General features: G+C 39.7%; 1 protein-coding gene across 1 annotated transcript in view; it reads left to right on the top strand.

Moving 5' to 3' along the window:
- The window catches only part of LOC126480851 (uncharacterized), a 173,602-nt gene extending 157,713 nt beyond the window's left edge, over positions 1 to 15,889 (top strand). The window contains exons 21-22 of the mRNA XM_050104213.1: positions 14,427 to 14,575; positions 15,425 to 15,889. Of these exons, the coding sequence (XP_049960170.1) occupies positions 14,427 to 14,575; positions 15,425 to 15,512 (237 nt within the window). The 3' untranslated portion in view covers positions 15,513 to 15,889. The remainder of the gene's footprint in view (positions 1 to 14,426; positions 14,576 to 15,424) is intronic.
- The last annotated feature ends 1,263 nt before the right edge of the window (positions 15,890 to 17,152 follow it).

A 17,152-nucleotide genomic window follows, 5' to 3' on the forward strand; every position in this document is an offset into this window, starting at 1 on the left:
AGAGGGAGGATTTGGATGTAGAAACTGTAAACCACTGGAAAAACTTTACAATGCCATGATTATTGCAAGGTTAGGAGCCCAAAGAAATTTTTAATGCAGATGAAATTGGCACCCTTTCTTCCTCCCCTCCCCACCTCCAAATTACTTTCTGCGAAAACTTGTTCTGTTAAGGGTGAAAATGCCATGGATGTAAAAGAGAGAGAGAGAGAATGCCTGCACCATTTCTAAGAAACGGAAATTTGTGTTTCTTCCACTGAACTGCACAAGTTATCTGCAGTCTTTGGACCTGAGCACAATACACTCCATTAAAGCCAGATACAGGGTAGCAGTTGTCTAGTTGTGAATTACATTCCTTGAGAGGAAGGAAGCATGGAGGTTCAGCATTCCGCAGGCTACGCACATGAGCACATGTTTGTTGCTACCTGGAATTGTGTGACACAACAGATTGTGTTACTTTTGCAAAGGCAGGCTATATTACATCAGTTGTTGATGAAGACAACATTGAAGAATGGAACAGAATCACAGATATTTCTGAAAATGTGACACTCCAGGACTTTATATCTTGTGATGACAATGTTTTGACTTCCACACCTGCTGTGAATGTGAAATGTATGAAATTCTGTAACATTGTTAGGTAGGAGGTGGCGGTGAAAACAATGAAGAAGAAGAACAACAACAAGAGAAGGAGGAGATCGTTGCACCAAGTTCCACAGCTGATGTGCAAGGACTTGATACTGTCAGGAATTACTTTTCCTCTTTTAACATTATGCTGGAAGGACAAAACAAACAATTCTTCAATGAATGTGTTGTGCAAAAAGTGTGATATATAAATATATGTACACCATATTTAAATTTTTTGCAGATTATTGGTAAGTTTGCAATTAAATGGTTCTTACATCACTTAAACATGCTTGAATTATGATTCCGGGTCACACCTCCTTTGTACCTAGGCAAAACTCCTATTTAAGGAAAAGGTAGTTAGGTCCCCAGAGATTCGTTAAAAAGAGGTTGTACTATACTAAACAATAGTTCCATAAGGATGCATACTGCCAAGAATTTATGGACTCCCTGAGGTCTATAAAATCAGTGCTGCAGTGGAAACACCAATTCCCATCAGGTCACTGAAGTTGAGTACTGTCAGGCTAGGTTAGCACTTGGACGAATGACCGTCTTGAGTCTGCCAAGTGCTGTTTGCAAGCAGGGTGCACTCAACCCTTGTGAAGCGAATTGAGGAGCTACCTGATTGAATAGTGGTGGCTCCATTTACTAAAACTGACAATGACCAGGAGAGCAGTGTGCTGACCATATGCACCTCCCTCCGCAGAGGTTGACACAATTGACACCATTGAGCTTTCTGAAGCCTGATTAGTTGGAGAGCTAAGTTCCACAAAGAGGGAGTGCCTTACTGTCAGCAACATCAAGGCTCCTACACATTCACTCACAGAATATTTGTAATATACTCTTCCTTATGTGGGTAAATATCCACACATGTACACAATTCTTTGGATTTTGTGAAACATCTCAACAACTTCAGGGTGAAGCATTCAGGATTCCTGTTGAGCTTTAATGACCAGGGTACCACTAAGGCAGCCACGAGAACTCGCTGGTCAGAATTTTGACCTGAAGAATACCAACATTTCAGGTATGTCTTGACCTCGATGTATTTTCTATTTAATGGAGAATATGTTGAACAGATGGAGGGAATCGCATTGGGCAGCCCAACCTCACCTTTAGTTACCAAGATGTATATGCAGTACTTCAAGGAAAAAACCCTGAAAGTCCTCCAAATGGAAACCTGCTTGCTACATTTCCCATTATTTGGACAATACATTCATTGTCTGCCCCATGAAAGAGAGAAACTCCGTGACGTGACTTCCTTGCTAAACTCCATTCATCCTTGCATCAGATTCATTACAGAGACTGAGACGGAAGGAAGACAACCATTTCTGGACCTTGTATCACAAAGCGCCTAGCATCTAGCACACATTGGTCTATCGATTATTCAAATTATTTTGAAATGTATCCCTGTTGGTTTTTGAAAATTTTTGAACACATTCTGAGTTGATTTCTGAATGAATCATAAGTTGATTTTTGTATGCGTGCATAGTGTATGTGATGCCTCTGGCAGGGGAATCCTTGGCGCATCTAGAAGTAAACTTTCCTACAGACAAAAGGTGACAGGGCTATATGAGTTGAGCGAAATAAAGCTGAACGGGTGAATGCCAAATGCTGTTTGTTTATTTGATTGATTGGGTATGCGAATGACCAGCGTTGTTTTAATTACTAGCGAAGTCCATAGATTCAGACTGCCAGAGTGGAAATAAGCGACTAACAGGAATAACAAGTAAGAAAAAATACGTATTATCTTCTCAGTGTATCCAAGAAAATGAAATTTTGACAGAAAATTTTTGGTCAGATTGCTAAACTAGGAAGGGCAAGTTGTACAGTCCCCAGCCAGCTGCCGCTTAAGTTATATTGTGGAAGTAGCACGGAAAACGTGTTGTACAAACGTGTAATAACGTCTAACCGGAGAATAATCACTGGTTAATTAAACGGGTGATTCTGGCAGGGTTAGTAGAGTTAACTGGACAATGAGTTTTGACAATGGTTGGAATAGTTACAGAATTTGTGATGAGAAGACTGTTTATTAGACCGAGATAGGAGAAGAAACGGGGACATCACACAAATTATGGAAGATTATGACGATCCCAAATTTATTCAGAAATTTCATACTACTGCTTTTCGATCTCATGCTTGAGAAACTGGAGCGTATGAATGAAATTTGAAACTATTACCTAACATAAAGCTTTCTGCTTGTAGTAGGCCAGATAGGCATTTGATATTGGTACTTCACGAATTGTATTCTGTCGTATTATAAAAATGACCATTATTACCAAAACAGTCTTGCTTATTTGATGTGTGTTACAATTCCTGCAATAATAGAAAGGCCTATTTTCTTTTACCTAGCAAACAGTGACAAAATAGATGTAATCAGATCAAGAAACCGCACCAGTCTTGGGTACTATTTGTATTAACACCCTTTTCAGTATTAGACAATGATATTTCGATGTTTCATGTAGCAAAACATTTGACGAATTTTGATGAAGTAACAGATTCTTTTGCAGAAGGGAAAGCACGCCATGTAAAGCTGTAGCAAGATTAAGAGGGGGGGGGGGGGGGGGGGGGGAGACGCTAGGACGTAAGGATTGAAGAAATGTGTACTATGTGTACTGTCTTGCTTGTCTCTTGTCTTAACTGGTTTTATATATCCTATATTTAATTTTATGTTACACAGAACAGCAAGTTATTAGCTAATAGGCAATAAAGAGTCCAAATTTTCTGGAATATACACATTTGAGTTCCACAGTGCAAAACACAGTGATGTACAGTTGAAGAATTTTGTGTGAAGACATGTGACACTGCACTTTGGCACACTTAAGACCAGATAACATGTCATACATTTCCTCGAAGTTGTTTGTTTTATGCATCAGAGTCTTCGGAAAGATGTGCGTTACAAAATGAACATATTTTTGAAAAGTCTTTTAATTTTTTGGCATCCTATCTCAAACGCTCGATGGGGTCGGGGGGAGGGAGGGAGGGCGCCACCATCTACTATTGCCCCGGTTCGAAATATCGTAGATCTGGATCTGATGCGCAGAGTTATAGTGGGGGGGGGGGGGGGTTGTAGGGCAGTCTCCACGTGATCTGTGTTTACATTTTGCGATTTTGCTGTATCCTCTTCGTTTACTGCTCTCATGTCAAATGAAAACAAAGTGATTTCTGTGGCTGGGAGCTATCAAGTGAATTAAAATACATTCTTGTAATTACAGAAGGCTAAAATATGCTATTAATCTCAGATTTTATTTTGTTTCCACCTTTCTGACAGTCAAGCATTAATCGCCTTGTAGAATAATGAAGTTACGTTTGTTGCTTTGCTAAAGAAATTCGGTTTTTCTTTATCTTTTCCGCTGAGACATCTAATTTATTTGAAACGAAGTTTTTACCACACTATTGGCTAGTTTCAACTGTTCACTGCATTTCAAATGCACATTTTCATCTTCTATCATGTATGGCATTATGCCATAATAAAGAACTCAACATGAGATAATACAGTACTGGTACTCCACGAAAATTTACTTCCTGAAAACCACTCTGAAGAGCTTAATATCAGGTCAAGGCCCACTTCATTGGCAATCTGGACACACAAATTTGCACTTTAAGGCAAATTATTTATTGCAGTATGGTTCACTTTATTTAAGGTGAGTTATTTATTGCACTATGGTTCACGAAATTCCAACGCTCTTGGAGTATCCTCTGATGTCTTGTTTCTTTTATGACATAATGTAAGATCTATTAATGTTTTACACATACGGGCTTCCTACGTCATCGCAGCTGCGCAAGCGATGGGACGCCTGTTATCTGGCGCTCTCTGGCAACTGCTGGAACAAGTCTATTTCTAACAGATCCTGGGAAAATATTGCGAATTGTGGTTTGAAAAGTGTTATTATCAAAGTAAATTTCCTTTTACACAAGATGAATGTACAATGAATTTCTTATATCACACAGCGTTTGACTCTCATTTAAAAATCAACTCTTTGATGACAAGCCACTCAGAAGAATTCCGAGCCCAGAAGATCAGAGATTTATGACTACTAAAGATTTTACTGGCACATTTGTGTGATGTATCTTAAGTGTCAAACGCGCAGAAAAAGATCAACATTATATGTGAAAGCTTAGCTTCTTCTTGCAGACCAATACTATATCTGAAAGCTTTTCTTTTCTTGTAGGAGTATTATGTATATTAACTTTTCCTATTTGTGCGTTCGCTAAACTTAACAATGATGTTGCTATTGGCTGACTGCATCACTTGTCCTATGCTCTGAATATCCGCTGTATCGGCTGGCGAGATCACGTGACATGAGCGATGACTGGCTTACAAAAGCCCATCGCAATCTCGATTTCAATGCTTCGGAGAGGAACATGTGGTGTTTGGTGGAATGCGAATTTATACTTTCATAATATGAAAATTTGCAGCATACATGTTGCTGCACATCAAAGAACTTTCCAAAACGTGTTTTTTCGCCCTGAGTTTGGTTTTCTAAAGTGCCGGGAAATCCTAAGCCACTGTATGAAACCATAAACATTCAAATGTTTCGTAAGTTTTACAGTTCCGAGGGAAAGTATACTGTCACTTGACACGGAAAAAGCATATTTTCACCCGGGATAACGTGTATTTTTAACTGGGAGATCCAGGAAAAATCTGGGAATTTTTTTTCCTTGTCCACGTATACACCCTGTTAATTCACAGCTAGGATTTAAGAAGAGTTGCTTAACTGAGAATGCCATTTACACATTCACTCCCCAAATTTTACAAGCATTAAATAACAAAATGGCATTTACTGGTGTTTTCTGTGACCTATCTGTCTGTGTGAATCATAAAGTCCTCTTAAATAATGAGGCATTATGGAATTGATTGTGTATCCAACCAATGGATAATGTCATTTCTAGTAAAAAGAATGCAGAAAGTTGCAAATACTTAATAATTCAATCAGTGTCACAAGGGGAGATTTTTCTGACTGGATAGAAATCACTTACGGGGTTCCACAAGCCTCAAGCGTTGGTCCACTATTATTTCTAATATGTGCAAAGAACCTTCTGTGTAATATACAATAAAGCAGAACTAGTTATTTTTACCGATGGCACCACTGTTTGGCCATGATAAGCTGAGCCTCTTTACTGGTGATGCCAGTAGAGGAGAAAATCAGCACTAGTTGAAAGATGTTCATTTGTCTCCGAGTGCTACAATATTTCTGTATGTGTCACCCATGCTTCTGTAAAAGCACAAAATATGGGCACTGTGTGAAAGGGCTGGCACTGCCTTCCCCTCACTACAACTCTCCGTTTGGGAGACATACTGACAGCAACAGAAAAAACAGTGTTCTTAAAAGTATTTTTGAGTGATTTTCTGTAAATCGTCTCTCTCAATTTCAAAAAGATACAACATACACAGTTCTCCACATGTAGATATACTAAACCAATAATGTAACCGAAGGTGAGGAAATAATACACTGTGCAACACAATTAAAGGATCACTTTTTAAGAACCCTATAATTGTCCCCAATGTGAAGCAGAAGTTTTCAAATTCGGTTCAATGGTGCCTAATACTTTCCTCTGTGATGGTGCAAAAGTGTGGTGCCATGCGACAGCGACACTTCAGACAGCAAGGTGTCAGCATGTGTTGGGAAAAAAAAGCCAGAGCTCAGAAGATCATGGGAGGTGTAAGGTGGGTTAATGATGTCACATTGGCACCAAATTGCACCATCGTTCTGCCCAATGTCATCATGGACATGTCACACGATGGGAAGGTTGTCACACCGTCTCTTATCCTTATTTCACGCCTTCTTTTGACACCCTATGTTAGAAGTCAAAAAGGCAAGGTCCAGCATTGAAATCATGCGATTTTCTTATAAGTGCCCCAGGAAAACGTTACAAACTCATTCCACTGAGAATCGACAGGAAAAGGACATGGAATGGCGTAAAGGTTGTCAATGAAATCATAGCTTCTCTTGGAGCATTCATTTACAAGCATTCTGTAGTTTGTAGTGTGATGTGCAACAGAATGATGTTCTTAACAACCTTTGACACTGCTGACACCCCGTAGACAATTCAAACTTTCTCCAAAGACATTGTGAGGCTGCAGCCACTGAACATTATCTGTGCCTTTGGAGTGTAGCACAATCAAAATCTTTGCTCTGATATGCAGAGTGGAACCACTACAGATCATTCAAAACCACACAATGAAATTTGAATGTGATCTGAAGCAGCAAACGATGTATTTGCATTTTCAGCCCTCCTGTTTCACACTGTCCTGTGGCATGATCAAGTTTGGTGGAGGGGGGGGGGGGGGGGGGGGGGGTGAATTGACACGTGTGTGAATAAAATATGGCAAAGGGTCACTGTACTTTTACAGAGACAATTCTCACTTCAATCTCTAAGCATCTCTGGTCAGACAACATTTTCAACACCCCTCCAATTCTGGTTGCCCACAAATGGATGGTAGAGCAGCAGCGTGTCCAGAAGTTGTGCGTCCTCCATAGGTACCTACAGATCAAAGGGGTGTACAAGTACATATTTAAAGTGCTCATCAAAGGAGTGCAGGTGGCACCAAGAGCGGTGCCGAAATGGGGGGAGTAGAGGGGGTTCTTAGAGGGACCACTTGTTGTTTTATTTGTGCTCGGGCCAGTGTCGAAATGTCGCCCCCCCCCCCCCCCCCCCCTCCCTTTCCATGATCATGCCACACGAAGGCTGAAAAAGGCATAAACACCCTTTTCTGTTTCAGATCATGTAAAAATTTCATTGATTGGTTTTTAACAGTCTTTGGTGGTTCCACACTATATACCAGAGCAAAGACTGCAGTCACACTTCACTCCACATAGGTCAAATAACATTCAAGGGGGTTGCAGCTCTGTGATATCCTTAGAGAATGGCTGAAATGTCAGAGGGAAGTCAGCAGGGTCAAAAGTTGTTAGTAACATCGTTGCTTTACACATTGCACTGCAAATTGTCATTTTCGTCTGCAAAATGTGGGTAAATTATTGCTCCAAGACAAGGAGTGGTGTCATTGATGCCCTTTATGTTACCGCTGAGATCTTTTCGTATCCACCACTGTGGCCTTTTCATGTTCACCCCTGTCGCCTTTTCATGTCGATTCTGAGCAGCGGTGTGCCTGAAATGTATTCCATGGGCACCCATAAGAAAACTGTATGATTTCAATTCTAGGCATTGCGATTCCGATGTCCATCACAGAGGTGTCATTATTGAGTGCCTGTAGGAGTGAACAAGATGACTTGGTGTGATGAATGCAGCTAGCTCTAAATGTAGAAAAAATGTACGTCAGTGCAGATGAGTAGGAAAAACAATACTGCAATGTGTGAATATAGCATTTGTTGTGTGCTGCTGGACAGAATTGCATTGATTAAGGTGTGACATTGCAAAATGAAATGAAATGGAACAAGAATGTAAGGATTTTAATAGAGGTGTGACTCGTCAACTTCAGTTTATTGCTAGAATTTTAGAAAAAGTATGGGTAATCTCTAAAAGGGAACGCTTATAGAACACTAATGCGAGCCATTGTGGGGTACTGCTAGAGTGTTGGGAATCCACCATGTTGGATTATAGGAAGCATTTGAAAGGTGGGTTGCTGGATTTGTTACGCAAGTAGTATGGAGAAGATTTGGGAATTCAAACGGGAAGGCAATGTTCTTTTTGAGGAAAACTACTGAAAAAATTTAGAGAACCATCATTTGAAGCTGACTGCAGAATAGTTCTATTGTTGTCAACATACATTTCGCTTAAGGACCATGAAGATAAGAATAGAGAAATTAGGGCTCGCAGAGAGGCATACAGACAGTTGTTTTTCCCTCACTGTGTTTGTGACTAGAACAGAAAAAGAACAGAGACTGGTAGTGGTACAAGGCTCCATCTGCCACACAGGACAGGGTGGGTTGCAGAGTATGTATGTAGATGTAGATTAAATGAAGTAAAGACGCGAAACTTGTAGTATGAAATTGTTAGACAGAAGTGAGACATAACTGAAGAGGACGAAAAAAAAAGCGATACTCTGACTCTCAAGAATTTGACCACATAGTTTACAGATTTACAGCCTTGCTCAGTGTGGAAACAACAAGCCCTGTCTGCTTTTCTGCCATACTTTTAAACTGAAATCGCTCATTATCTCATTTTACTGGGATTTGCTGCCAGCAATGTGTTTCATATGCTGTCAAAACTTGTGCCAAAAGGAATGTACTTATTACGATTTGGAAATTTTGTCATATAACAATCTACTGGGACCCACTAATGATTTTAGTTTATGGAGAAACTTGTGAATCTGAACTAGAAAACAATAACAAAGCTATATCACAATAGAATAAGAAATGACCAGTGCCTGGTAGTACTACTTGACACTGTTAAATTACCCAGTAATTTTTTAGTTTATTAAATCTGGGAAACAAAGGCAATCTCACTCCATTTACAAGAGAAACAGGTAAGTAAACAACTAGCAGTAGCGCAAGGTAGCATCTGCTATCCACTGCGTGGGAGCTGGTGGAGTATGTATGTAGTTGTAGACATAGATATGGATGAATAAAGTCCCCACCACAATTTTTTTTGTTCATGTCAGTGATACCAGTAGACTCGGTAGAGACAGAGTACTTGCTGTCCTCGCAGTTGTGTTAACCACTCTGTTGGTTGGAGATGACACTACAGTGTTCCTCATAAATTTTGTTTTGACTTATTTCATCTGCGTCAGACTTCTTAAGATTGTGAGGAAACTCCATAACTCGGTGTCTATTAATTTTGTTGTGCAGGAATGGCTTAAAGTAGGGCGTGGTAATATTGTCTTTATTTTCATTATAGATTTATTTTTAACATTTTAACTACAAGTCCATGAAACAATTAAATGTATATAACAGAAAACTATTTCTGTGTTCATAGTTATTAAGTCATAAATGACTTTCATTCAGTGATAAGTCTGATATCCCCGTACACCAACTAAGAAAGCCTGGAGCTGAACGTCGGCTGCTAGACAGAGCAGCAATGATCACCGAGTGCTAGTTTCACCTGTTGCAGCACCACAGGCCACCCAGCTGACCAGCCAGAACTCGTGGCAGCTATGTGATATGAAAGGCAGTCATATGTTCATTTTTTTTTTATAGTCTTTGTGGGCATAACGCCCCAAGTGTTCTTGATCCCTGCTTCACTACATTTATTATTTTCTCTCTGTGGGTTACTCATTGGATTTTATCTTTATCAGTTGTGTCATCCTTCTGTGTTCATTTCCTCATTGCTCTGTCTGTCTGTTACCTTTGGTGGAGTGCTTTTTGATAGAGCAGACTAGTCAGTCTAGTTGCATTGAATTCTTTTGCTGCTCCCGATAGTCTATCTTATCTCGGCCACAGTAATTAGCAAAGAGGTAAAATCATCAGCGTAGTATTGTGGAAGCAAGTTTAACGAAATGCTTTGAACAGTGGCAGCAATAGCAGCAGCAGTTTCAACAGCAGACACAATAACATGGCTTGAATTTCATCAATACCAGGAACAGCCTTGTCACTTTACCACTTCTGGGCGACTAATTTACAAGGGTTAAGTTGCCGATGCAGTATGGTGCACAAAATCAGTATGCAAGACATAATATGCTCACTCTTTAATTTGAAACATTGTAATCCAGTTGGTTCCTGATCCAGAAGTATGCACTTCAGCATTCAAATTAGATTACCCACCACAAGAAGATATTTTGATGCACTCTTTGTAAATCACACAGGCAGAAAAAGAGCCACTCAGACCCGACAACAAGTCACAGTGGTCCAAACATCACATCATACCTGTTTGAAGATGACAAGTGTCATGATTCATTAATATCAAATATTTCAGTGGCCTCTTGAACAGTCAGTTGTCCCTCATCAGCATATGCAGTGGGGCTTTCCATCATACCCAGACTGCTTCATAGCACACTCATGCACAGTGTGTTGAGATCACTGGCACCCTACACCCATTGTTGAAAAGATGGGCATCTCTGAACAGTTGGTCATAAACCATCTAGGTGATCAAATCCAGTTCCCTGTCTGTGTCAAGTGACAGTGTGTAAACTTCAGGTAATTGTTCCCCCAGGCACACCTTTAGGCAACAAGTTATTTATACACCACACAATTATGAACAAAGAAGACATTTTCTATGTGGACTTAGGGGCTACAGTTTCCTTCGTAAGCCTCCAAACATTTGAAAATTTACATGCCCCAGAATTAGTCCCAGCCTCCCATAATTTGGTAGCACATTTTAGTTCAGTTCCCCTCCAAGGTTAATTCACAATCACCACAGTGTACAAAGAAGCAACAAGGGTGTAGTGACAAAGTGTTGGCAGTCTCTGGCAGGGCTCCACTCCAAAAATGTGATAACATCTGTGCAACATTCCAGCTGTTCGAATCGGGCCTGGAGCCTGCCACAGACTTCCAGACTCGTTTCTCTTTGTGACTGTATGCAGTTCTTTGTTTCTTCCAAGCAAGGCCCATTTTGATTGTGGTTTCAGGCAGGAGATTAGTCAACTCTAGAGGCTGTATTTATTGGCTCGGTTAACACAAAAGCTTGCGCTGTGCCCCTGGTCATTGTAAAGAAACCAAAGTACTCCCTCCAGCTATGCATAGATTTTAACTCCACAATCAGTGCCCAGGCATAAATAGCAACCTACCCCATATGACACCCTGAAGACCTCCTCTCAGACCTTGTAAAAATCACAATACATCATTATTGACACACTGCTCAGCCTTGTGTATACAAGTCCTTGCCTTCTGAGGTCTCTTCCATCCTGTAATCTTCCAGATGTACCTGCAATATTTAACTATGTCCATTTCTCCTTGCACGGACTATTTAGATAACTTAATTATTATGAGACCCACATGCCAGGAACAAAATCTTTGAACATTTACTACATTATGAGTTGTGGAGTTAAGCTGCTGCTTCAGTAGGTGCCAGTTTGTCCAGGAGTTAGTTGAATACATTATACATTTCCTAAAAAAATAAAAATAAAAAAAGGAAAGAAAGAAATGATTCAGTCCTTTGATTACATCGCAGTATCTATTGACTCCCTACCACTATCCTCGACCGTCCCCCCTCGCCCTACCATGCAACATACCAGACCTACGAACTTTTTTGGGGAAAGTGAATTCAGAGTTTGTTTCACAAGTGACCTCTTCGTCATTCAGCCACTGAACCAGTTGCAAAAGAAGAGTGTTCGTTACCAATGTACCTCATACATTGAGAGCGCTTTCATGCAGTTAAAGCATATGCTGTATTTGGTGCCCTGCTGTATATCTTTTCATGGTCATAGTCACTGGTTTTTGTTACAGGTGTATTGCCATATGCCTTCTGTGTAGTGTTGGCACATAGATATAACGACAGCACTGAACAACTCATTACTTGTGCTTTAAAAACACTGACACCCACTCAAAGTAAGTAATCTTAGATAGAAAAAGAGGCATTAGAACTTCCTTTCACAGTTAAGGGATTCTATTTATATTTATTCAGCACAAAGTTCAGTTTATTCATGGACTGTAAACTAGTGGTAGCACTATTTGGGCCATGCTCCAGTCTTCCAGAGCAGTTGGTACAATGCCTCCAATGTTGGGTACTTGTAAGTATGTAATTAAATACAAACCAACAGCACAACACACAATGTGGACACACTACCTCACGTTCCTGGAGGACTGAATCTAGTCTTTGACCAGTAGGAAATCTTGTGTTTCCACATAGATGCAGAAAGGAGGCAGTCTTTGAAAGGATTCCCATAACAGTGGCTTGTATCATTGCAGTTACACAACAGGACCTGAACTTAATGACAAATCATGCACTGTGCACTCCATGGATGGCCCATGTACATTAAAAAAAAAAATCTAGAGCTCCTGACCTGGACCCATATGTACTATCATCTAGCAATCATCATCGAGTAGTCCCCTGTTCGATATGTCGGAGAAATACAATGTTGTGAATGGGATTTTCAATTAAAAGTTATGAAATACTAAACAGTCCTACCCTTGCAGCATGGAGGTAGGGTCCCACACGCCATTGGATGTTCAGGGACCATTGAGTAGTGTGTTGTAAATTACGATTTTGTACCCACTCCTATTCCTCTGATTACAGCGCCACCTGTGGCAAAACGAAGAAAATGCTTCAGACAAAAGAATCTAGATTTTGTCATAGAATCATAATCTGCAATAAAAAAATGGGGGTTCCCATTGAAGATTTTAAAGTTATCCTCGCGCCATCCGCATACAGCGTGGTGCGGTGGGTAGGATATAGTACCATTGGAACTCCTCCTCCGAGACAAACAAATTGGAATTGTAACTTTTTTTTTATCCACTGTGTAGTTTTCGAGATATTTCAATGTCTTCAGTAAAAATGAAAACACTGTGTAGCACAATGAGGCTCTGGGCAATGTGGATACCCACCTTCTTGCAGTCACTGGCTGTTAGCTAAAAATCACAGCAACCAGAAATGCAGAGCTCCATGTCAATAGAGAAGTAGTTTGATGATGTCAAAAAGTCCACATTATACATAAAACAAACAAAATCACAGCAACCAGAAATGCAGAGCTCCATGTCAATAGAGAAGTAGTTTGATGATGTCAAAAACTCCACATGATACATAAAACAAACAAAATTGTTTGAATATTTTGAAATAAAGCTAATGTAAATTCATTATAGGAAAAACAGTGTAACAGTATTTGTAACAGTACAGTGCCCTTACATTACTTCAGTGACATCAGTGGTGGAGTCTCAGACTGTGGGACAGGCAGGTGGACAAAAAAAGAGCAAAAAAGGAGAGGAGATGGAAAAGATGGGCAGATGCATTGGCAGAGGGCTGCAGATAAATAGGGTGGGAGATGAGAATGGAGAGTTGATGATAGAGGGGGTGGAAACTCTTGCGTGTAGGGTATGAGGACAGTATGTTACTATAGGTTGAGGCCAGGATAAATACGGCTAAGAGCTTTTCTGAACTACACAGATGGGAGTTATCCTTACAACACATTCTCAGCTCCCGTATATATCTCGGCCTCAACCTACGGAACATACTGTCCCCACACCCTCAATCGAACAGTGTCCATCCCTTCAATCATCTCCTTCCCATTCTCATCTCCCGCCCTGTTTATCTGCAGCCAATGCATCCACCCATCTTTCCCATCTCCTCTCCTTTTTTGCTCCTTTTTTCTCCACCTTCCTGTCCCGCAACCTCCTGACACTGCGCCTGTTGGCAGTCTAGTCCCCACACACTCCACCAGATAGCGTTCGTTTCTCTCCCCACCCATACACTACTATGCCTTCCCCTTTCCTGCTGGCTCCTCACTTCCCACCTGATAGTTGCATTCCGTCCTGATATCCTAGAGTTGGTGGTCGTGTGTGCATGAAGTGTGCTTGCTTGTGTGTGTGAATGGTGTGTGTCTCTCTTTAACTGACAAGGCTGTGGCTGGAAGTTTATGTATGTGTTTTTTAATTGTACCTGTCTGCGACTTGATGTATCTTCTTTACGGTAAGTGGCAATCTGTCTTTTCCTACATGGTTAATATTCCTACCTGGAGTTTCCATTGTTTGATTATTGAATGGTTTAGCAAACAAGTGTAGAGGCTGAACTCAGTAGACCTCTGTGCCTTGTAAGGATAAAACATAAAATGACAAAAATGCCTACTAATAAGATTGTAAAATTTCTTAATATACTGGGTCTCAGATGTGTCTTCCATGATGCCATTGGTTTTATGTTATAAATAGAAATTATTTTTGGTAAACAAAAAAATTACATTCCGGTCATACTTTTTGCATTGGATTTTTATTTGTTATTTACTACTGCATAATGCCTTACTGTAATTGCGCATATATTTTGTCCAGGCTCAACAGCTGATAGCCGGCTTCAAGTTACTCCATGTCCTCGTGTTGTGTGATGGGTATTTCAAACATGAAATCCTTACAGCAGCAATAGGGAAGGCAGAGGCTGTTGTCAGATGTATACAGTCTACAATTTCTTCCAGAACAGACAGGTAAATTGAATTTAATCACCAAAATTTCTTGTCTGTATGAAAAAAAATTTAATCAAGGTGGCATTTCTACACTTTCACTGGTATTTATGTTGATCTATTCTTCATTACGTGACTAGCTTTGGCTTTGTAGCCATTATCAAGTGTTTGAAAGTGGCAGTATATTCCCATGATATATTGCTGTTCATGTTGTGTTACAAATTGTACTATTCATGATGGTTTTACAGATTTTTGGTTCACTTAGGGTGGAGGAAGAAACCAAAATTACTTGTGAATGAAGAACATGTCTAAATAAATACAGCGAAAGTGGAGAATTGCTGTGTAACAGAGATAAAGAATAAATGTTTTTTGTATTTATTGCTTATTAATAGATCTATGTAAATTTTGCTTTATCACTATGCTGTACATGGTTTTTTAAATATGTATTCTAATATCTAGTTATTTCACACATTTGCTGTGACTTTTGGTATCGAAACTTAATTTCCTCTCCTCTTTATTTACTCTATGTGCTTCTTTCTGTCCCATCAGACTTTCAGAAATGTATTAATGATGTAGCTTTTACTTGATCTACTGCTTTGTTCAGCTGACTGTATATTCAGGAAGTTTTTGGTTCCAGTTCTCATCAAGTTTAAGCTTTCTACAATTTTCTTCAATGCTGGTCTTGGTGAATGGTTAGTACAGCTCCTTTAGTTATTCCGCAGCCAACTTTCTCCCTCTACTTGTCCATCTGAGCAAGTGCTCCATCTCTGTCATCCACGCAAATAGTGGGGTATTGCTTCTGTGCTGTCATTTAGTGCTGGAATTGAGAGGACAATTCTCTAAAACTCCACTGATGAACATTTTTGTTTACAGGGATTTGGTGGAGATGATGGAGACAGTTGTGAAATCTGCGAAGCAACATTTATGTGTACATGACAGTAATCATGAGATTATCAGTTAATTCATACAGTGCACAAATGAAATAGTGATTGGGCTGCTGTTACACATTTATGCTATAAAATTCCCATACCAAGCATCCATGTTCAATTGTAGAGATGCAAGGAATAGCAGTTATCTGAGTGCAACTTGCTTGCTGATTGCAATTTTCCAAATAAGGAAAGCCCCTAAGGTTTTTATCATTGCTTGGAACCAATAGAGCTGGGTGTGTTTTTGATATGCAGTGATATCTATTCAAAGTGAAAGTGACACTATATTTTCTGTTACAAATATTCCATGTGGTAAATAATCATCTGTTGCTTTTAAAAGTAATCTTATCCAATTCATAAGTTTGTATATGTAATTTATTCATCGTAATACTGCATTTAAAGGGCATAACTTTTTCCGTTGGTGGTCTTACTTCATTTATAATGAGCTGTACACACATTACGGATGGTAATAATTGTCCTAGAACTACAGATTCAAGGCCCAGCACTAATTTTGCATGTTTTGTACTGGGCCAAATACAAAGTTCATTTATATTCTCATGTAATGTAATAAATACAATAATGGTTTTATGCCATTTTTACTGTTTCATAGTACTTTTTATAGGATTATAATAATTGCTGGATTTATTAATACCAGGCAGTTTGTTATTTGATTTATGTGTCACTTCTTGTTAGAATAATTTCATAATTATGAATCAGACTCAACACAGTGTATGTTTTGCAGTATTATTGTATTTTGTTAACTGTTTTTTGGCTCAGAAGGCCATCACCTGGCTCTGACTGACAATCATAGTCAGAATGAGTACAAGATTCATGAACAATGTTATATATTGAGGTATGAACAAAGAGTAAATGTCATCTTTGACAGATCAGTGATAATGCCATTAAAAGGATTAAACTTAAACTGTAAATAAATATAAAGGGAGCAAATTAGAAAAAAACATTGACATTAACCTTTAAAAAACAGTGCCTATATAACAGTTTAAATTAAATTAAAAGTCTCAACAAAATATAATTACTATAAGATCAAAGTACTGAAGAATAGCTTAAGAAGGTATCACATATGGAAGGTGATACGAAAACAGAGTAAAATCAGACAATTGAAAATGTTCGATTATGGCTCACCATAGAGAGGACATGTTGAGCTGCAGACAGTACATCAAAAAGACTGATATACATTTAAACTTTTGGCCAAAAGGCCTTCTTCAGAACTAGAAAATACACACACATTCACACAAGCACAACTCACACACACACATGACCACTGTCTCCTGCTGTGTAGACCAGACAGCATACTGCAGCTGCTCCTAATGGGAGAAGCAGTCTGTGGGTGGTGGGGTTAAGGGGGAGCTGGAGCAGGGAGGGGGAGGGATAGCAGAGTAGGGGTGGTGTAGTGCTGTCTGAGACCATGCAGGAACATTATGGGGAAAGGGTGTGGCTGCTAGGTGCAGCCAGGTGGTTTGGGGAGGGGAGCAGAAAAGGAAAGAAGAAATGGAATGGAAGACTAGAGGATGAATTGGTGGGGTAGAAGGCTGTGTAGTGCTGGAGTGGAAGCAGTGATGGAGGGTAGGAAGGCGAAGGACAGGGACTAGTGAAGGTTGAGACCATGGAGTTTATGGGAACATAGGATATATTGCAGGGAGAGTTCCCACCTGTG

This window comes from Schistocerca serialis, chromosome 5, assembly GCF_023864345.2.
Source record: "Schistocerca serialis cubense isolate TAMUIC-IGC-003099 chromosome 5, iqSchSeri2.2, whole genome shotgun sequence".
In the NCBI taxonomy this organism is placed as follows: domain Eukaryota; kingdom Metazoa; phylum Arthropoda; class Insecta; order Orthoptera; family Acrididae; genus Schistocerca; species Schistocerca serialis.